Genomic DNA, 23,796 nt, shown 5'->3' with positions numbered 1-23,796 from the left:
AATTTAATTTAAACTAATATTTTTGAAAAAGTAATTAAGAACCTAATCTTCTGTTCTAACAAATTATTGCGATCCTTATAAAAAACGAGATTGAGTGTAAAGGAAAACATTAAATAAAATTTAACGAATTGTACCTTATTTAATTCCAAACTAAATCAATAGTTTTAGATTTATAGTTACTATGTACTATAATTTACTGGTGGCAGGGCTTTGTACAAGCTCGTCTGGGTAGGTACCACACAATCATCAGACATTCTACCGCAAAACAGCAGTACTTGATATTGTTGCGTTCCGGTCTGAAGGGTGAGTGAGCTAGTGTAATTACAGATACAAGGGACATAACATCTTAGTTTCCAAGGTTGGTGGGGCATTGGCGATGTAGACGATGTTTCACATTTCTTACAATGCCAATGTTTATGGGCGTCCACCTTCCTATACATTAAAAAATAATAATAATATCTTACAAATACTTTTTTTTTTATATATATGCCCCGGGATGGCAAATGACTCTACTCCACCTAATGGTAAGTGGTAGTAGAGTCCAAACGCGACGACGGCCAGTACATACGGGAAAAACGTTCTGCACTAGCCGCCTTCGCCTTGCCGGCCCGCAAGATGCCTCTTCACGCCTCGTTTGAAGGAACCCGGGTTGTAAGAGGAGGGAACCTTCCACGTCGAAGGTTGTGGGTTCGATTCCCACCCAGGACAGACATTTCTTTGCATGAACATGTCTGTTTGTCCTGAGTCTGGGTGTATCTATATAAGTATGTTTTTACAAAAAGAAAAGTAGTATATGAAGTATATCAGTTGTTTGGTTTCCATAGTACAAGCTCTGCTTAGTTTGGGATCAGATGGCCGTGTGTGAATAACGTCCCAGGATATTTATTTATTTAGAAAACAAAATAGAATTCGATCATATGTAAGCCGTAATACACGACACTTTGTATTCAATATAAACAGTACAAACTAACTATTCACTTGACTATTTACGTACTTGAACAAATGTTTATCAACCTCAATAAGCTCATGCAAATTGTCGACACTGGTATAACTCTAAAGACAGCGACTTGGATTCACCCATGAATCTCATTAGTAAGTCAATTGGTACCAATAATGATTACACATTCAATGACATCGATACCGTATAATCAGCACCTGATTGCGTTATTTATGCCTGTAGGAAGAGTATACGGAATCATTTAGCGTTACATACTTTCATTAAAAAAGATTCTTAACATTATAATTCATAATAAATTTTAGAAAATGTCGTCGTTGCTAAAAATATTTCGTGTAAAATAAAATGGACGACGATATTTTTTATTTAATTCAGTATTTTTGTGTATTTTTTTTAAATGATATCGGCCTTCACTTCATGTAATATCACACATCATATTAAAATAATCATCAGATTGTACACATTAATTATTAATTTATTTTAAACGTAATTAATAAAAAAATACACGATTGTTTCATTATCTCAATTGTTAATTTTGAATTGATAATTATTCATATAAAATCATTAATTAGATTTGACTACCGTTTTTTTTTTATCAACAATAATGATATCGCATTGCGTCTACATATTATATAAAATATATATTTAATTAAATAAAAGATGAATATTAATTTTGTTAATAATTATGAACTCAATTATTTACTTTTACTTGTCAAAATTTATATTTAAAATAATTATACTGAAGTTCCGATCTCAGCAGATTGCAGTCACGGCGATCACTCACAAGAAATAACCAATTACGCAGAATATCATTGTGCACAAGTGTGGTCGTTAGTACAGGTAGATAGTACTATTTATCCCCTCACTTATAAACAGTAGAGATGGCAATTCAACACGAATTGTGAAAGATCATTCGCAGAACCAACAACTTCCTTGCTTTGATTCAGGAATACCAACACTGCCAACATCCTAACTTCAGATTGTTATTAGGAATAACTTAACAGAAATCTGGAATTTGAATTCAGAATTCAAAGCTTCAGCGTCTGAATCTTTATGACCTGACCGATATATTTTTTTTATTAAATTCATTGATTTTGATAGCGAAAGTACCTACATATTTTAAACATATTTTAACAATTAAATAATCAATTCGAAAACAATCAGAGCAAAACTCGTATCGCTTATTGGGTGAGCATTAAAAGTAATGGCGTCAACTGTAATTTTAAACTTTAAACAATGGATCACATTTTTTAAGAGCACCCATATTGTTCGTCTCCTCGTCGCCTTACGTAACAAACGTTCAAATTCACAATTGGAGCGGACAATTCCAATATTTATGTTTAAAACTATACGATACCTTTTACCGTGTTCTAGTTTCGCCGGAACGTGCTGGGAGCATTGTGCGCTACTGGAGGTATCCGCAAATATGCATTCTCGGAATGGCTCTGTTTTGCTCGGATCCACAAAAACATCTAGGTTTTATGTTTCATATATTTTAAAAATAATCGTATTTTTTTGCAGGTTTTTATTTTTTTGTAATTTTACTTGGTGATAGGGTTATGAGCAAGCTCGTCCACCCATTCCTATCATTCATATATTCTACCGCTAGACAACAATACTTAAGTAGTCTCCGCCGATAGTGCTCCGATTTAAAGGGTGTCAGCCAGTGTAACTGCAGGCACAATGGACATAACATCTTAGTTCCTATGGTTGGTGACGCATTGGCGATGTAAGGAATGGTAATATAACTTACAGCGCCAATGTCTATGGGCGATGGTGACCACTTACCATAAGGTGGGCCATTTGCTAATCCGCTTACCTATTTAATAAAAATAAGTCAACATATATAAGTTTATGATTAAAAATATCTCCTCATGTATACAGCAAATTTACGAATTTGGTAATTTTCTTATGAGTTATTGAAATCGGATGATGAGGTAAAAAACTACTACTATCGTTAAACATACATAACATAATATTCTGCCGAACACCAATCTTTTTCCTATTTGAATTTAAACGAAAAAAAAAATTTTATTGAGAAGCTCTCGTCCACAAAAGGCAGTGAAGAATATTGATAAATAAGAAAGATGCGAGCACAGCCAGCTAGTCACTTGAGCCTCAGTTATATTTTATTAAAACATAATACATAAGTGTTGGTTCTCCTGGCTTATATATGAAAGATGTTAAAAATGAAATGACTGAAATGACAGACGTAGTTAAATAATACCTACCTTACTTTGTTTATTTCAAAACTACGTACGTAATTATATATGAGAGTATTTATAAAGTTATCGCTTTATAATCAGTGCATATAACAAAACATATATATAGCCGTCGTACTTTCGTATCTTTTGTGAAAAAATACCATTTAGAAAATGAGTTGGCGGTGATTTCAATATGCTGTTCCTCCGTTTTATAGGCAGAATTTGCACACACACGCACCTCAACACGTGCAAGTATCTTCACGTTGTTTGCCTTTATCTTTATAATTAGTATCAAAATCTTTGCTATGTATTTTATACCACTTTGGGGTAACGCTACAGATATTGCAACAATAAAAACAAACTATGAAAATTATAAAAACAACAGGATTTCAACAATTATTTAATATTAAATTTAATATGAGATTTTATCTGTAAAATTTTCAATAATAAATAATGAAGTAACCTTTTTATCCGTATATTGCGGAGATCATGGCGAAAGATCATATTTCAAGTAAACAACTACATTTATAATTTATAATAACGATGGACTTTGATTGTCAGACACAGTGTACATACTTGAAACATATTTAAACCTGTAATGCAATTATAGAAAACAGTAACTACTGATTTTCTTGCTTTGCGGTTCTTCTCGATATAATCTCCATTCAGACCAAATGACAGCCTGATATTTAATATAATCCCGTTATATGATTAACAGTGCTTACAAGAGCCTGCATAAATAATATTTTTATGAATAATTTACATAAGTACCTACACTCTCATGTACCAAGTCATAATAGACTATTAGACAATATATAAGCCGAGATGGCCTAGTGGTAAGAAACGTGAATCTTAACCGATGATCGTGGGTTCAAACCCGGGCAAGCACCACTGAATTTTCATGTGCTTAATTTGTGTTTATAATTCATCTCGTGCTTAACGGTGAAGGAAAACATCGTGAGGAAACCTGCATGTGTCTAATTTCATTGAAATTCTGCCACATGTGAATTCTACCAACCCGCATTGGAGCAGCGTGATGGAATAAGCTCCAAACCTTCTCCTCAAAAGGGTGAGGAGGCCTTAGCCCAGCAGTGGGACATTAACAGACTATTAGACTATTTAATAATAAATGATTACATTGTTTATTTTGGTCTTTAAGTTATTTACAATATGAGCAGAATGATTGATTAAATTATGTTATCGCTATTCATACAGGAAAAGGTAATTATCGACAATTTCTCTGCTAATGTATATTTACGCGGAACACTACGTTGCGAAACCTGATATGTTCTTGTTAAAGCATATTTAAAATGATTTCTTTTTATATCCATATCGGTCTAATGTCCACGTGTTGGCTTCGATTCGAGGTTTCGAGTTTGGACATAAAATACCGATTCCATGATACATAAAGATGCTTCTCAAGGCGCCAGGTAAGAAAACGAACCCATAGCGAAACAAAAAAAAGGTGTTTTTCGTTAAATATCTTTGAATTGTAATTTGACTAACGAAAAATGTAATAAATTATATTTCGTTTATATCAAGTTTACCTACTGTTGTTATTTGAAAAAAGTTTTAATTGAATATTTTTACAAAATAAATATATTAAGTTTTCTAAATTCCAATTGATTTATTAATCGACTTTTTCAATTAATCTAATGGTTCGCTAATCAGAATTTAACTCCATTTTGATATTATTTACTTAATATTTCAAAGAATCGCCCTTAATATTCAGGAAACAACACGAATTCCTTTGTTCATAACACAAAAAAAATGTTTATTTATTCTTCAGTTCAAAACTTTAGATTTTTATTGATACAAAAACTATAGCTACCTGCTCGTGTATACCCTACCCACTCTGACCAGTGAAATATTTAAACAAGGAAAAGGAAAGGGCTGACTTTATCTCGATACTTTTGGAATGTGATATATTTCCAAACTGAAAATTGTTTTTAAATATAATATTACAGAAACAGCCTGTCATCATTACTCACTGCTGGGCTAAGGCCTCCTCTCCTCTTTTGAGGAAAGGGTTTGGAGCTTATTCCTCTACGCTGCTCTAATGCGGGTTGGTGGAATACACATGTGGCAGAATTTTAGTGAAATTTGACACATGCAGGTTTCCTCACGATGTTTTCCTTCACCGTCAAGCACGAGATGAATTATAAACACAAATTAAGCACATTAAAATTCAGTGGTGCTTGCTCGGGTTTGAACCCACGATCATCGGTTAAGATTCACGCGTTCTAACCACTAGGCCATCTCGGTTAATATAATATTAATACATTTTTTAATATTTCAATATAAACATTTGTACTTAATAAAACTAAATAACATAATTATATAACATTATAGTGTAAGATACGTGATTAGAAATATATACCCTCGTCTGTTATTTGATGATGACAAAGCTTATATATTAGATGATATGTACATTGATAAATCGCAAATGGTTTGCCTAGCTAAATCACGGGTGAACACTGTTAATTAATATTAACTTTAATTCACTTTTTTTGATCAACTTCCCCGATTTGTTATTGATGTACGAACATTCGAGAGAATTTTATGCAAGGAATTGGAAAAATATAACCTATATTTTCTCTTTAGCACAAACAGGTAAGCAGGCATCATTAATATCCCCTCACCAGTTATTTAATTGCTGTTTTATGAAATGAAAGATTATTTTACGCCCTATTCAACAGTTTTTTTTTTATAGAATAGGAAGGCGGACGAGCATATGGACCACCTGATGGTAAGTGGTCACCAACGCCCTTAGACATTGGCATTGTAAGAAATGTCAACCATCGCTTATATATCCAATGCGCCACCAACCTTGGGAACTAAGATTTTATGTCCCTTGTGCCTGTAATTACACTGACTCACTCACCCTTCAAACCGGAACACAACAATACCAAGTACTGCTGTATTGCGGTAGAATATCTGCTGAGTGGGTGGTACCTACCCAGACGAGCTTGCACAAAGCCCTACCACCAGTAAGTAAGTATTAAAATGCCTTGTCATAAGTGTGGCACATCCGTGGTATTCACGCGTCTCAGTCACTCCCTGCTCGAGCTTACACGTTTTAGAAATTTAGATCTAGTCATCCATGGATTAAAAAAGTATCTCTTACTATTAAGTATGTTACGGACTTCATTCTGTTAATGAACAAATATTTTTTTGTCTTTTTCTATTCCGATACGGTAGACGTGCCAGAGCCTTTGCCATCGCCTGTCAACGGCAGACGTGGAAAGATACCGGTGCTACGTAATAATTATATTATTTGTTAAACTATTAATTAGAATCTAGTGAAACGACCTTTATGAACAAAAAAAATCTAAATAAATCATATAAACATAATATGACACAAGTCGAGTTCTATATATCAGAATTTATGTGAAAAAATCAAAGAAGCATTATATAGTGTATAATATATAAAAATATGAATATAGCATTACGAATACCAACAAATTTAACAATTTAATTATATTATCAAAATTGTAATGTTAGGAGATAAATTTGAGAGTCTAATAACAATCTATTCTACTTCTTCCCGCCTACACTGATTGGCATAGTTTATCTTAAATTACACGTAATTTGGTCCCACGAGACCTTTAACTTAACATTGCTTATGTAAACATTTATTATATATAACAAGATACTCTCGAAGTCTCGACTATTTAAGACACTTCAGACACGAGGATACATAGATAATCTTTATTGCATTATTCAAATAGTTGTTTAACAACTCAATAAGAGTAGACAGTATGTTTCAAGGCGGTCTCAATGGTGTAAGCCGTTTTCATCTTTTATTTTGTTCTAGGAACGTAATGTATAATTATACACCGAGGTTGATTCAGGACATAATTAAGTTTTTTTTTTTTTTTATAGAATAGGAAGGCGGACGAGCATATGGGCCACCTGATGGTAAGTGGTCACCAACGCTCTTAGACATTGGCATTGTAAGAAATGTCAACCATCGCTTACATATCCAATGCGCCACCAACCTTGGGAACTAAGATTTTATATCCCTTGTGCCTGTAATTACACTGGCTCACTCACCCTTCAAACCGGAACACAACAATATCAAGTATTGCTGTTTTGCGGTAGAATATCTGATGAGTGGGTGGTACCTACCCAGACGAGCTTGCACAAAGCCCTACCACCAGTAAATGATGTTATGACGTAAATTTGATGTTATTTTGAGACATTAATGGTCTTCAAATATTATCAAATTGACTATATAAATAACTAAACAGGCAGCACGTAAAGGCGTTGGTCTTACACCTAAACTGTTTTTGATCGTGTCGGATTACCGTTCCATCGGATTATGAGAGTTAGGGAATAGAGTGCACCTGTGTTTGCACACACTTGTGCACTATAATATGTCCGCAGGACATATTATAGTTGACTAATCTCTCTTGAGATTGGGCGCTGTGGCCGAAATCGGTCCAAAGGACGATAACTGCACTGCTTATCTTGATCGTGAAACGTTTATAAGCGTTTTAAGGTGATACGATGTTTTATTATGCGTATTCTTTTAATATTACGATAATTATATATTATTTTTTTACAAAAGAGTTAGGTATTCGGACCATACAGTTAAACACCGCTGATGGTAAAGTATCACCATCGCCCATGGACGTCGGCAATGTGCCGCCAACTTTTTAAACTAAGATTTTATGTCATTTATGCTTGTTTAGTTACACTGGCTTATTCACTTTTCAAACCGGAACACAACAATATTAAGTATTGCTGTTTAGCGGAAAAATACACGCTGAGTTGGTGAACCCAGACGGGCTTGCACAAAGCCCCACCACCAAGTAAATGCAGTAGAAAATATAGCTTGTTAACTATCGACATTAAGATATTTTCTATGGTGAGTATCATGTTTGTTACCACAGAATAACTCATAATTAAGAAAACTTTTACACCGATTTCATTTTAAAAATACATAATTAACATAAGTGTTGTAAAATAACAATCAATTGAATGGGAAAGAGTCAATGCCGTTGTCAATTGAACGGAGACCGCTTTGTTTCTCGTGATCACGTACTATCACACAAAGCTGTGACTTCACAATGGAGCATTTTTAATTCATAAGTGCCAATAACCGTGATCAGCAATTACGACAACAATCGTGAGATTGTGTTGTAAGATGCGAATCATGAATAAGCAGTGAAATGGTAATACAAAGAAACTTCGTATTATATGTGAACGGCAACTTTTTTTTTTTTTAAAAGTCTGTACTATGATGAGATGGTAAGTGGTCACCTACACCCATAGGCATTGATGCTGTAAGATTTATTAACCGTTTCTTTCATACATCAACTTTGGGAAGTAAGAAATTATGCACCATGTGCCTGTAATTACACTGGCTCACTTACCCTTCAAAGTAGAAAACAAAAATACTAATTAGGAAATAAAATAAGTTACAAGTGTGTGGTACCTAGCCAGACGGGCTTGCACAAACCACCAAGAAGAATAATCTTTAGTAGATATTTTTATTTCGCTTTGTGTATATATTTCAATTCGATTGAAGATTATATTTATTTCTACTATTAGTCCTATAAGGGAAGGTGTCTTCCTGAAAACAGACGCGAAAGCACAAGAAAAGAAACAATTTTTTTATAACAATTTATTATTACAGTCGGGCAAATTTCGGTCGCCCAGATGTTGGACGTATCACTTATTGGAGCAACGGCCTGTTACTTACTCCACCCCCTTCCAATTTTAGGTGAAAACGTTTGAATACTAAACATAATCGAGTTCTGCTGACAAATTGCGGGCAACCACGACACTATGTCATATTAATTGGGGAATCCTTTGTAATGGTCTTCGTTCACAATTCATCCGGAAACAGCAATAGGTCACCAATGTTCTTTAAAGTATAGAATCACACGAATGTATTGTTAATACAAAAAAGGTTTTATACATTTCCATAAATCCATAACCGACTTTAACCGTACCAATCAATGCATTATAAATCCTAAAAAAATATATATTCATAGCAGATACAGACTGTTTTATATCAAGTAGCGATGGTTCTCGTCGAATCATTACCGTCAAAAAAGAAATCAGTGGGAGTCATCAACGCATAATAGCTTAGACTATAAATAGTTTGTATACAATTTACGTTTTTGCTTGTTATAAATTCAATACTTCAAAGTAATGATCGAGCAGAAAAATCAAAGTCTCATATATTTTGTTTTATACATATCATCAGGCCATCCGCAGGTGTGGCCGAAGTTTTACATACCACGTAGCCTTGCTACACAGAATGTGTCATTATATCATTATGCTTTTTATAGTAATCCGACTGCATTAATGTCCTTACTATGGCTTTAAGGATGCTTTTAAGTTCTTCAGTTGTCTAAGTGACAAGTTGAACGTAAAACAAAAAATCGTCTACAGGTTCACAAAAACATACCAAATTATATTTCATAATAAGTTAATTGTCTGAAATGAATAGCATGAAATTATTAATACTGTTCAAAAAACCGTCGTATTGTTAACAATAAAAATATGTATATCACAGATAAAATGCAATATTTGTGTATTTTATTAGCATCTGCGTTTCGTTAACCGGATATTAAAATTCTTTGAACGTTCAGTTAGCTGAGATCAGAAATTCCTATATTATCATAAAACCGTCTATCCGACTCGGAACACAGAAATCTTTGATCTATGAACGATTATTTTTTTAGTTTATAATTATTAAGGAATCATGAAAATACGATGAGCCGATAATTTACATATATGCAAACAGCAGTCACCTACATGGTCGTAATTGTAAGGTGCGCATGATGAAGTACATAAGACATTCCTTATATTGCCATTGCAAAGCAATTATATGCACATATACAACAAACAAACACAACAACTAGACCGCAATCTAATAATAATTGATTAACACATCTGACTGACTTAGTTATCATTGTGCCCTATAATCTACATTCATGTCAGGCAAACTACATAGCCAGGCCTTCATCCCTGGCTATGTACGGAGAGTGGAAGTTGGAAGTATGTACACTCTCGTGCCTCGCAAAGCATATAAAGCCGTTGGTGCCTGAACTCTTTCCTGTCGTCTCGGATTGCTATCCCATCGGATTATGAATAGTTAGGAAATAGAGAGTGCACCTGCGTTTGCGCACACACTTGTGCGCATACACATAATATCTCCTGCGTAGTTGGCTAATCTGTCTTGAGATTGGCCGCCGTGGCCGAAATCGGTCTGCAGGACATTCTTATTACTATAAAAAGGTACGAATCACAGCTTCAAAAAGATAATCTCCGTATAACTAACAAAGTAATTAGATATTGCGTAATATAACGAACGATAAAAATCTTATTTAAATCCAGTGTCAATCTGACTAAGACTATTTATTGAGCGAGATAAATGCATCGCTGTTCAACTTATTGCAACAAGAAAATCTACTTTGGTAAAAAAACAGACAGGTAACGAAAAACAGTTCCGATAGACTCGCATTAATCTATCTCCATGGAGAGTAGCAAGTCAGGAAAATCAGACATTCCATTTGTTGCCAATGCGCTGCCAGCCGGACAATCTAAACGATTATGTTCCTTCCGGCCGTAACAGCACTAACTTACTTTGGCTAACTTACGCTTTTCGCGAAACACATATAGCATTGTCGCTAAACGATAAAATATCTGCAAAGTGTGTAGATCCTTTTAAATGGACGTCGGGGAAGCCTGATGAGGATATATAAGTAGGTTATAAATACATCTAAAATTACACAACGGCTTTTGTTTTTGTTACGTACATTCGTTTTAGGTAGAGTTTCCGATGAATTGTTTTAAAAAAAAATATATGTAGAATGTTCGTTTTTTAGTCCTTGATTGGTAAAAAACATTTTTATTTACAAATGGTATTTCAACGTAGGTAGCAACAGTAGGTAATGTTCGACACTATTTTCAGATGAAACTTTGCCGCCGCCGACTCGACTAACTGTCAACCTGACTTAATTAAATTAAAATGAGTACCACAATCGTTATGTAATAAACATATATATTAACCATCTCATTCTATAATTCAATCATTTCTCGACTCAGACTATAATTTAATAAATAGCATCACTGTCAGTTGGATATACGTTGTAAATATTAAGGATCGGTTAGGATTTAATTTTTTACTATTGTCATCTGTATACACCTTCATAATTTTCCTTAGAAATTATTTTACAAAAGTACATAAATTTTGAAGTTTTAAGTACCAAGTAAAATAACACGTTGCATTATTTCGAAAACAACAACAAAAAATTATAAAATTAGTTAATTAATTTTATAGCTTATATAAGTATTGACAGTAAACTATTAAATTAACATTTTAAATAGTCATCTAGTTAAGAGTAAAAAAGATTATGAAAGAAGAGAAAATCAATCGGAGTTAAATAACAGAGGTTAACTGGATCAAACCGCTTGCAATATTGGGGCATCGCGTTTGGGGTGCAACACCTTGCATAGATCAATACCTGCCACAAACAACCATTGCGTGCAGACTTTATTACGAATTCATATTTCTAGAATGTTCTTTTCGGTTAAAAAAATTTTTATTAAAAAATATTCGCATATATCTGCAGCTATATGACGGGACAGACACTGGTGGTAGGGCTTTGTGCAAGTTCGTCGGGGTAGGTACCATCCACTCATCAGATATTCTACCGAAAAACAGCAGTACTTGGTATTGTTGTTTGAAAGGTGAGTGAACCAGCGTAATTACAGGGACAAGGGACATAGCATCTTAGTTCCCGAGATCGGTGGCGGATCGCCGATATAAACGATGGTTAACATCTTATAATACCAATGTCTATGGGCGCTGGTAACCACTTACCATCAGATGGCCCATTTGCTCGTCCGTTTTATATATATATATATAAAAAATACTGTTATGTTCACCTAATTTTAAATTAATTTTAAAACCTAAAACGAATAATTATTGGGCTTAGGTCAAAACATCTTCATAATAAAAAATTATGATAATCATTATATATAACAGGTTAAAATTAAGTTAAAAGGAACGTAACAACTTCTTTTGACTTTATCAGGTCAAACTGTATAACCAACAACGATGACACAAACAGTTACAATATAACACACAGCCTCAAATATCCTTGAATCCAGTTCAAAAGTTAATCCTGAGGCCGCACTGGACACCGCTTCACCGCTTTAAACTTTGTTTCCAGCATAAATCAGAGCACGTTTCGTTTGAATTTTGCTGAGCGAAATTCTAAAATTCGTTACATTAAAGTCTGTCTAAACAATTTATCAAGAGATGTAACATTACCAAATGAATGTAATAAATTTTCTTTTACTAAATAACTAAATAATAACAACGTGGAAATCCTTGGGGGAGGCCTTTGTCCAGCAGTGGACGTCTTTCGGCTGATATGATGATGATGATGAAATAACTAAATTAATAATATATAATAATGAGTTCATAATTTATCCCTTTTAATATATTAACTTCATTATTAAAACGAACTTTAAATGCATATCAATAAATATATCCATTAATAAAAATGCAAAATTACATCACACGCACGCCCCTACTGACGTCAGTGGGGGCGTTCACCCTGCCCCACTAACCCAGACTGAAATCAAATGTAAAAAAGACTTCTTATAAGTCCAACAGCGATCTTATTTACAATGAGACCTAAACAACACATACATAAGATACTTCCATATGATTCAGGAATATGATTTCGTTAGTTTAAATTATAGCTGGAATTACTAAGAACAATTTATTCTGTGTATTCCTGCGAATAAATAAAATGTAGAATTTAATTTTTTTACAAAAACGTACATAAGTGAGAACTGTTATCATATTTTAATTAAATATTATATTACGTTATAATTAAAGACAAGTAAATATTAATTTCTCTTATTATTTTCTCATTAAGTTCTCATTCACATTCATTTGTAAAATAAATTTCTTTGAATATAAGGCAACTAGAAATGTTCAGAGCAAATGAAATTCGAGTAAAAAGAACCAGAGAAACGAAATTACGGCACGGCGTATGTAATAATCTCGTAGACATAAATTAGAGTATTTCATGACGAACAGTTAGAGGGATGCGTATCTTAAAAATAAAATACGAAATAATATAAATTAGAGAGAACTTTTTTTTTATAGAATAGGAAGACGGACTAATATATGGGCCACCTGATGGTAAGTGGTCACCAACGCCCTAAGACATTGGCATTGTAAAAAATGTCAACCATCGCTTACATAGCCAAAGCGCCACCAACCTTGGGAACTAAGATTGTATGTCCTTTGTGCCTGTAATTACACTGGCTCACTTACCCTTCACCGTGTGTATTGTTGTGTGCCGGTTGCACACAACAATATCAAGTACTGCCGTTTTGCGGTAGAATATCTGATGAGTGGGTGGTACCTACCCAGACGAGCTTGCACAAAGCCTTACCACCGTTTACAATAATGTGACGCTCAAAGTCGTCTCAGATAAGTTGATCTGATCTTGTGCATAAAAGTATTTTCCTGCAATATGAAAATAAATAATATTAACAAAATTGATCCTAAAGAAAATGTCAAACATAAAATATTTTGATGTTTTGAAGAAAGAACAAGATCAAACTCAAACAAACTTTGCAGATTAAATATAAACTAAAAGGTCGAAGGGATACCACCAAACGTGAAACTTACTACGTTTAGAAAATATTATTCACTAAGAGTAACGGGCTACGTGACAAGACTGATGAGCCGACCGGAAACTTTAACACGGGAATTTATATCAAAGACAAAACATAAACACTTGAAATGGAAGATTCACATCAAATATGAGTAATGAATAATAGCGACGCGTTCATTGCAAATATAAAACTTATATTTTAATTTTTTTGCCAGTTATATTTACTGGAATGTAAAATCCGTCGAGTGGCACTTGCGAAAACAGTAATTGATTTTACGAATACGCAAAGTTTTTTTTGGGGCCACAGACTTGGTAATTTTTAAAGGGAAAATTTAAATATATATTGTTGGATAAATATTTAGTTCAAATATGATTTTCAATTCATTCGTACGTAAATTGTCTTTCGTTTTATATTCCTTTATCTTTTCAAGCTTTAAACAAATTCCTTTTATTTTTCCTACATTTCTTTTGATTCTGAAAAGGTTACCAATAACATGTTTATAAAGGGGGTTTTCAAAAAGCCCCGAGAGCAAAGCGGCCAGACACGCAAACCAAACAATCTTCCCATTTTATACATAGAAAAGTATTTTGTACTTTTTCGAGACAATGAATCATAAACAGTTTATTGTAAAGTCTTGACGATACGGTTTAGAGCTCATTCCACCACGATGCACCGCAATGGATTAGGTGTACAGGTTTTCTTATAATATCTTCCGTTACAGCCAAGAACAACTTTATATACAATACATTACACGAATTATATACCTGAAGATTCAGTCGTGTTTGGGATTTGAACTGGCGTTCTTCGGTTAAGATTCACTTGTCCACTGGACTATCTCAGCTCAGTTTATCGTAATCAATGTATTTATAATATTTATCAAAATGATTATTCATCAATATCAAACTCTCTGATAAATATACATTATTATGTATTATGTTACTTTGCATACAAAATTCTACCATAAGTGATTTATGGTATCGACGTTATAAATTCCATTATAAAGAACACTTGAAGCTTTGAAATATTTTACGAAAGTTAAGTAAGGTAGGTAGAAGTTGAAGGTAACTCCTTTGTTATCATGACGAAATGCCAACCAAACAACAACGATATTTTTCGTACAAAATCCATCATGATAGGTGATATGTTGTTAAGGTAACCTTTGCCTAAAACGTTAGCATAATCAGAAGCTTTCATATAGAATCCTAAATCGATCGGGACTTTATCAGCTGACACAGTTTTTATCACATTTATATAAAAACAAAAATGTGATTGAATAAATAATCTAATATTAAAACTACAATATTACATGATTGTATAGGAAAATTCACACGTTAAAATGTCATAATTATCCGAAAATACAGCGTGTCGAACAGCTATTTATTTAAACAGAACAGAATAGTATCAGCTTGTTATCATGACATTAATTAGCGTAATTGTTTTTATCAAAGGCATATTTATTCATAAATTGACAGTAATGTTAATAAAAATATATTATGCGTAATATGACTTTGTAACTATAACTACATATGGTGTTTTAGTAAGTGGAAATTGATTATGCAAGATCTTAGAATCAATTGGGGGAATTAAATATTAAGTTAATACTTGGTAGGGCTTTGTTTACGTGTACCAAGGTTGGGGGCGCGTTGGCGTTGAAAGTAATTGTTTATATTTCTCACAACGCCAATGTCTATCGGCGCTGGTAACGACTTACCATCAAGCGGTCCATATGCCAGTCCACTTAAGGATTTTAACATTATAATCAATAATTTTAACAAATAACATTAAATTTCTACAAACGGGTAAGAATACGAATAACGAATAGCAGAGTAAATATATATTAAGATGGCGGATACTTATGTTTTAATTTAAAAAAAAAAAAACGTCAATTAGACACTCCATTATTCGTAGGCAATCATTTTTCGAATATAAGAGAACCAGTGCTTCAAAAATTACAATAATACCTATATCTTTGTATATTGTCCTTTTTTAATTTGTAATTCGGTTGTTTTAGTATATAATATTATATAGGATCAATGAAATATATGTATTATATTATGTAAAAATGTAAATAATGCTATATATACAACAATTTTTTTTTTATATTCGCCGGGAGGGCAAATGACTACTCCACCTGATGGTAAGTGGTAGTAGAGTCCAAACGCGACGACGGCCAGTACAGACGGGAAAAACGTTCTGCACTAGCCGCCTTCGCCTTGCCGGCCCGCAAGATGCCTCTTCACGCCTCGTTTGAAGGAACCCGGGTTGTAAGAGGAGGGGAACACGTGAGCTGGTAAGGAATTCCATTTTTTGGAAGTGCGACAAAGAAAGGAGTTGCCAAATTTCTTTGTATGCGATGGAATTGATGTCACAGTTAGGCGGTGACATCGAGAACCAGCTCGCGTGGACTTAAGAAGGAAGGGGGAAGCAGGGATTAGAGAGAATAATTCCTCAGAGCACTCGCCGTGATACAGTCGATAGAAAGCGCTCAGTGCTGCTATCTCACGACGCAATTGTAAAGGTTCAAGGGTGTTTGTGACCTTTACGTCGCCAATAATGCGTACGGCACGTCGCTGCAACCGGTCCAAGGCCTCAAGTAGGTACTTAGCGGAGCCATCCCAAAGGTGCGAGCAATATTCCACGCAAGACCGTACCTGTGTTTTGTACAGCAGGCACAGTTGTTGAGGCGTGAAAAAGCGCCGCACCTTGTTCAGAACTCCGAGTTTCCGTGAAGCTGTTTTTATAACAGCCTCGATGTAATCCCTTGGACTAAGGTCGCAGCGAACGTCAATCCCCAGCATGGCGATTTTGCTTTGCATCACCAGCGGAGTACCACAGAGGGAGGGAAGAGGGGAAAATGTTGACTTTTTTCGAAATTATATATATTATCAGAAAGATCTTGTTTGAACCATTTTTATAATTTAACCAAATTAAAATTTTCGCTGCATCGACCATTCATTAACCATAATTTTATTCTAACGTTCCAATTTAAAAAACTAGTTTTTTATCGAGGCGTGACGCAAATGATAGTACAAATACTGGACGCTCCATTTGTGATAATACAAAAGACTTCGTGAGAAAGGCTTTACTTCAGAAATGGGAGTCTTCTGTTTAAATCTATTCGCTGCTTCTAATGCCGCTTTGATAAAATAATTCCTCGATTTAACACAAAAACGACTGACAATTTTTTCGCTCCACCTCTGGATATTTACAAATCTATGAATTTCAATCTAAATTTAGATTTATTTTTATTTAAATTAATAAAGGCGTTCATACAAATGGGCCATATATAAGTATATAAGTGGCCATCTTGCCCATAGACATTACGGTAGGCTGTTCGTAAAACTAAAAACTATTACCCAAAGTTTAAAAGTTAATTACATCGTATCTGTTCACAAAGACACTAATAAAATAACTCTACCAAAGCCAACATTCATAGATGAAACCGTATCAAGGCGTTGCTGGATTAAATCCTTCTTAAGACGCGAGCATGATCGATCTTGCTATGTTGTCTGTACTTGAGCGTTACACAATGAAGTTTAGAACCTTTCGCCGGCGGATTTGCCATTTCCTTCCTAAGATATAGTTTATTTCCTGCAGTAAACGAGTTTACGGTCAGGGGTGGTTTGTAGAGATTCGATTCAAATATATGGAACGTACTAGATATTTTATTAGGTCACGGTCAGTTTCGACGTCAAATTCATCCTATTTGATTTCGACAGATTAATTTTAATTGTGACAAGATTTGTTTTATTTTTTAAATAAAGCACCGTAATTGTATTCATAATTAAAACACAAAGATGTTTTAAAATCGTTTAAAATAAAACCGATTTATCTTCAAATTAAACAATCTAATGGTAATCGAAAAGCAATTATCTACGTATATTCATTGAATTACATAATCAATCAAGTTACAAAGCGAGAGCGCATTAGGAAGAAACAAATTACTAACTTACGACAACAATATTTGTCTCAACTTAGGCAATAACTTAAATGCGACAACTAAAGTTACAAGGTAGAAGGTTTAAGTGGATGCAGGTCAAAATATATATTCTACTGACCGAGAATAATATAATTCAGAGTGACAATTGTTAAGGAAATTACGCAGTTATAGGCGTAAAACCACTATCATATATGTAGGTATAATCACGTTAGAATATTCAACAATATATATTAGTATTATTTTCATTATACATTCAATTTTATATATTTTTCAGTTACAAGATTTATAACTCTTTAGGCTGATATTATGAGGGTACGTTTTGTTAGATTATTTTTTCCGGATGCAGATTTAAATTAATTAAGAAACACGGGAGTACAGGAAACGTATCCATCATTAAAATTACGTAATATTAATTAAAAAACATATATTGCTACGGCAAGCACTACTGAATTTTCATGTGTTTAATTTGTGATTATAATTTATCTCGTGCTTGACAGTGAAGGAAAACATCGTGAGAAAACCTGTATGTGTCTAATTTCACTGAAATTCTGCCACATGTGTATTCCACCAAACCGCATTGGAGCAGCGTGGTGGAATAAGCTCTATACCTTCTCCTCAAAAAAGGAGAAGAGACCTTAGCTCAGCAGTTAGACATTCACAGGCTGTTATTGTTTTTACTGTTCAATTATTACTTATCATGCAGGAAAACCAATTAAACTTCAATTAATAATAAAATTTTACGATACTATATGAAATATTGACACGCCACATTTGTCCGTTGAATGTGAAATGTTGCTTATTTATTTATTGAACTGTACAAATCTCATCGCTTGGACCCAATGTACACTGGAAGGCCTCTATTGCGCGCCGTATATCCCTTCCATATCTATTGGCTTTCGAAACCAATATGATTCATTGTTGAGCAAAACGTTTGTCGACTTGCCAAATATTGTGATCTTAGTTGTTGTGACCCAGTTCCGAAAAGCACTTGTTTTGAAAAAGTTAAAAGATGAAAAAAAATCATGATTTACAAACGATAACATTTATTATACCGCTTAAGGATCATTATTATCACTCTAATAACAAGCATTCACTTAAAATAGCGGAATTCATATTTTGATGATATAAATATGGGTGGTGATGTGTTGGAGACTTGTTTTATTGTTATGATATAAATAGTAAAATTAAGCACCGTTAATAAATAATTTCAATAATAACGTTACACTGTTAAATTATTTATAATTTTCTAAAGTACTATTTTTTTTTTAATTTAGTTATTAACGCGTACCGCGTCTACCAATTGCCGAGTTAGGTTTCGTTGGACATTGCACCGAAAATCGTATACGATGATAGGACATAAGTAAATGGATACCTCACCGCAATATACGTCCCACTTCCGAAATAAATAGAACTATACTGACAGTTACGACCATCCTAACACCAAAAGCACTTCAAAGTTAATAGTGATTGCTTTGTCAATAAAACCTTTACACTATACAAGAGCTAACTTATTGTTCACCACATGGCTCTCTTATAAAGACAACGAATGACAAAATTTATAGGGTCTTGAATATTATTTCTAAACTGTACATAGCAAATTGCTGAAAATTTATAATTTTCAAATAGAATATTCTAGAAAACGTAAGAATATTCATAAACTGTAGTATAAGTTCACATTATATAATATAACATCAAAATTATATATGAAATGAAAGTGGTTTGCCTATAAATAGATCTGTTGGCAATTTGCCAAGAATTTAATAGTTTAAATTTTAATTCAAGTTTAAATTACAACGTGCCAAGTTCTGATATTGTTAGATGCTAATCTTTGAGATATGAAAAGATTAAAGGTCACGATTAGTGGAACCAAATGGTGCAGGAATACGAGTGTACGACTATATAACCATCTAGAATTTGGTCTTTATTTCATTTACGGAACTGGTGTTGACGCAGTGTGTCTTTACAATTTACCACAATCTCTTCTTGAACTTTTCATCCTTCACACATCCCATTCTACGGTCTTTACTTTACCTTATAACATTCACATTCACAGTCACACCCAAAACTCTTCTTGTAATATTTTTTTATATTAAATCGTTGGCGGACGGCCCACCTTGGCCTGGGCCATCGATTACATTTGCTCTGTAAGAAATATTAACCGTTCCTTACACCGCCAATGCACTACCAACCTTGGGGCCTAGGATGTTATGTCCTTTGTGCCTGTAGTTACATTGGCTCACTCACTTTTCAAACCAGAACGTATTCCAATGTTGTGTCAATACAAAATATTGCCATTTGGTAGTAGAATATATAATGAGTGGGTGGTACCTACTTACGTCCTTGCACATAGCCCTACCACCAAGTGCATATAACATCAATATGACATCCTTATCACGATAATCGGTGTCCTTTGTGCATTCTACCATGAGAGCTACATTCAAAATTTTTATCAGGCAAGGATTTCGCATATAATGTGAAATTATTACCATGACGGCTGTATACATTGTAAGAACTCACTTCATTTTGTTACTTTACTTTAACTTGTCCTAAGAGTGGTGCAGATTTTTGTATTGGTCACACGGACAATACTTCTGATCTAGTTATTGATCTTGCTGGCAAAAAATGGTTTTGATATCTAATTAAATCATTGTTGACTAAATTCTATTATTCTAATCCAATTAGGTATAGAGTTACTCGAGATAGTTTGCGTAGGTTTGTTGTCAATCGTTTAAGCTCAAAATTAAAAGATTGCCAGATCTGTACATTTGAAAATGGTAGAACGTTTACAGTAACAGTAACAGCCTGTTAATGTCCCACTGCTGGGCTAAGGCCTCCTCTCCTTTTTTGAGGAGAAGGTTTAGAGCATATTCCACCACGCTGCTCCAATGCGGGTTGGTAGAATACACATGTGACATAATTTCAATGAAATTAGACACATGCGGGTTTCCTCATGATGTTTTCCTTCACCGTCAAGCAAGAGATGAATTATAATCACAAATTAAGCACATGAAAATTCAGTGGTGCTTACCCGGGTTTGAACCCACGATCATCGTTTAAGATTCACGCGTCTTTGACCAAGTAGAACGTTTAAGAAAAATATATTTTCTCTCTACGGTTTTTATTATATTGAAAGCAGAAATGCTTCTACTTTCTTTAGTGCCAGTGATGATGATGATGCTATCCTTACCGACTTCGATCATGAAGGCCAATCAAGAGAGATTAGCCAACTGCACTGGAGTGCAGTTGGCTAATCTCTATGTCTCTATGTAAAATCTATGTCCACATAGGATAGTGCAAAAATGTGCGCGCAAACACAGGTGCACCATCTATTCTCTTATTCTTATAATCCGATGGAACGAAAATCCGACAGGACCAGAAAGAATTGAAGCGTAGAACTAACGGCTTGACTTCTTTCGAGGCGCGGCAAAATCTCAATAACTTTTTATCGGCCTAACCTGGGGTTTGAATCCAGGGTCTCGGGATTTGCGGCTTTATATACTTCTAGCCGAGGTAGTCAGTTCTAATAATAAGTACGTCAAAAGCTCAGAGAATCAAGTTAGAACTAGAATTGACTTGGATTTTCTTATCGCGACCCATATACCGTTTTGTTGTATCAAGAATTCTGTAAACACTTTACATGGTTGAATATTATTTAATGCTTTAGGTTTAGAACTCGCGTGATTTGGTCGAACTTTACGAACGAGGTCATACATAGACACTGGCGCCGTAAGAAATATTCGCAATTCCTTACAGCGCCAATACGGCACCAATCTGGGGAAATGAGATGTAGATGCCATTAGTTACACTGGCTCACTTACCTGCAAACCATAACGTAACAATACTAAGTATTGCTCTTTGGCAGTAGAATATGTGATGAGTTGGTAGTATCTACCAAGACAGGCTTGCAAGGCCCTACCATCAAATAGAATAATCTTTAAAATCTATCAGAAAAAATAGTATTGTTTCATATTTTAATGAATAAAATGTTGTTACAATAGATGAATTTGTTTAGATATATACTTATAAAAATATTATTAATTTGTGTTTTTTACTATACAATTTCCTTTAACATTCATTTAGTAGTTGATATAATAAAAGCCTTATATATTAAATGCTCGCTGAATAAGTATATAAATATTCTTTACTGGTACTCAAATGTGGCATTTTTTCATTATCATCTAAATAAATAAGATTAAAAATATATGCGAATGACATAATTTTGCTTGTTCTTAGTAATAGCTTTTATTAACAGCTATAATTTCAGAAATTGATAAAGTCAGAAGTATATATATTTAACAGCATCTGATAAGATAAATAGAATCAACATTTTAATATTATTAGCAGGAGAGTTACTAATCTACATTAATTCCACATCTTGATAAGAAATTCTATGATGCACACATTTTATTCAAACCAAATATTATAAATACATAATGATTTATTATATATAAAATCAACAATATACTATAAATATAAGATATAAAATAACTTGAACATTGCTTTGATAATTATGTGATGATTTATGTTTATTTAAATGATTGCATGCAGTAAAATATATTAAAATAGGTTTAAAAAAAATAAGGTTTTTTTTTCTTGTAAATGTAATTATATTTTATATCAGCTAAAAAACATTACTGAGTAAAATTCATGCTAAGTAACCTCTTTATTTTTTAATCTAGTTTAAAAGTTATGTTGAGATGATGAAAAGTTTATTTTTGGTTAAGATTTGGCTAAAATCCATTCCTAATGAGTGTCTACACTGCAAAACTATGCTAAATTGCAAGTCAATCAGACCTATAGGTTTGATGATGTAGTGATGAGTCAGTTATTGGTATTTTGCTTAATATATTTATATATATAGATTAAAAAACATACCTCTTCAATATCCTTATGAAACTTAATCGGCCTCATCAAATAAAACTGCACTGCAAAGTACACAAAGTTAATAATTATAAATGCACTGTTCCACACCACAGCATCCAAGTAGCACTCTATACTCCAAGCCCAGAGACCCGAGAAGGCACAGCCAAGTACCAGGGCCACTCTCAGCCAAATTAGTCCAGTGGGTGTATGTGGTGCTAGGAATGATAACAGGAAGAACACATTGGCTGCTTGAAAAAATATATGATTTATCGGACGCCACTTGGGGCAGTGGTTAAGATATAAGTCCCACATCGATGTACGCTCTTGAATAGTCACGTTTACGAAGTCGTGCCCGGCTGACGATTTCGTCGTCTCTAGTAACCCCATGCCGTCAGTTACCGCCGTCGTCCCTGCGTCACTTTCCGTTGTCGGCACCTCCGTGGTGACATTTTGTAAGCCAGTAATCATCCCGATGGCTAAGGCACTGAGAAACAACATAGTCCCACCAAATAAAACTCTTCCGATCCACTTTAAGCATCGACGTTTTCCCGGCGACGTTTGGCATTGGCGCGCTATTTTTTTAACTCAATTAAGCACAGCTGTTCTTAAAAAAATATTTAGCAACATGAAGGTATTTACAGTATTTGCAAAGTTTTTTTTTATTATTGAAATAAACGTATAGAAATGCTAAAACTCGAAGTTACTATTTCAGGAAAATCATAACTTTCATACCACTAAAATTATTTAACAAAACGCGGGACAACAAATGCAGTCAAGAGTCTAAAATAAATATTAGTAAAACAGTGAACCAAACAATCGAAGCTTGCGGAATGACAGTCAGCAATAGCGCTTGACATAACAAATGACAGCAATTACATGTTACCATATTCTACATATTTACGTTCTCTATATTATATTTTTACTTTTCTTTTTTTACTTTTATTTACATTAAAGCTTCATTAAAGCCTTAAATAAATACAAATAAAAATTAAATATATTGTTTCATTTTGTTTTAGAATTATATTATAACTACAAAAAGTTATATTTACACTTAAACTTAATCCGCTATAATATTTCTTGCAATTTAATGATAATCATCAATATTTCAATTTATCGAAAATTAATTAAAAGCCGCAATGCCATTTCTAAACTGTCATATTTTATGTTGA

At 33.7% G+C, this 23,796-nt stretch overlaps 1 protein-coding gene across 2 annotated transcripts in view; it reads right to left on the bottom strand.

Annotated features, from left to right (window-relative positions):
* The window catches only part of LOC126772215 (blood vessel epicardial substance-like), a 55,695-nt gene extending 32,222 nt beyond the window's left edge, over window positions 1-23,473 (bottom strand). For both annotated transcript variants that reach the window (XR_007669632.1, XM_050492481.1), the window contains exon 1: window positions 22,640-23,473. Coding sequence is in view for 1 of the 2 variants with exons in the window: in XM_050492481.1 (XP_050348438.1) it covers window positions 22,640-23,125 (486 nt within the window). In the remaining variant the exon portion in view is untranslated. The remainder of the gene's footprint in view (window positions 1-22,639) is intronic.
* Window positions 23,474-23,796: the final 323 nt, after the last annotated feature.

This window comes from Nymphalis io, chromosome 12, assembly GCF_905147045.1.
Source record: "Nymphalis io chromosome 12, ilAglIoxx1.1, whole genome shotgun sequence".
Taxonomy (NCBI): Eukaryota; Metazoa; Arthropoda; class Insecta; order Lepidoptera; family Nymphalidae; genus Nymphalis; species Nymphalis io.
The sequence above is the reverse complement of the archived record's forward strand: the minus strand, read 5'-3'. Positions and strand labels throughout refer to the sequence as shown.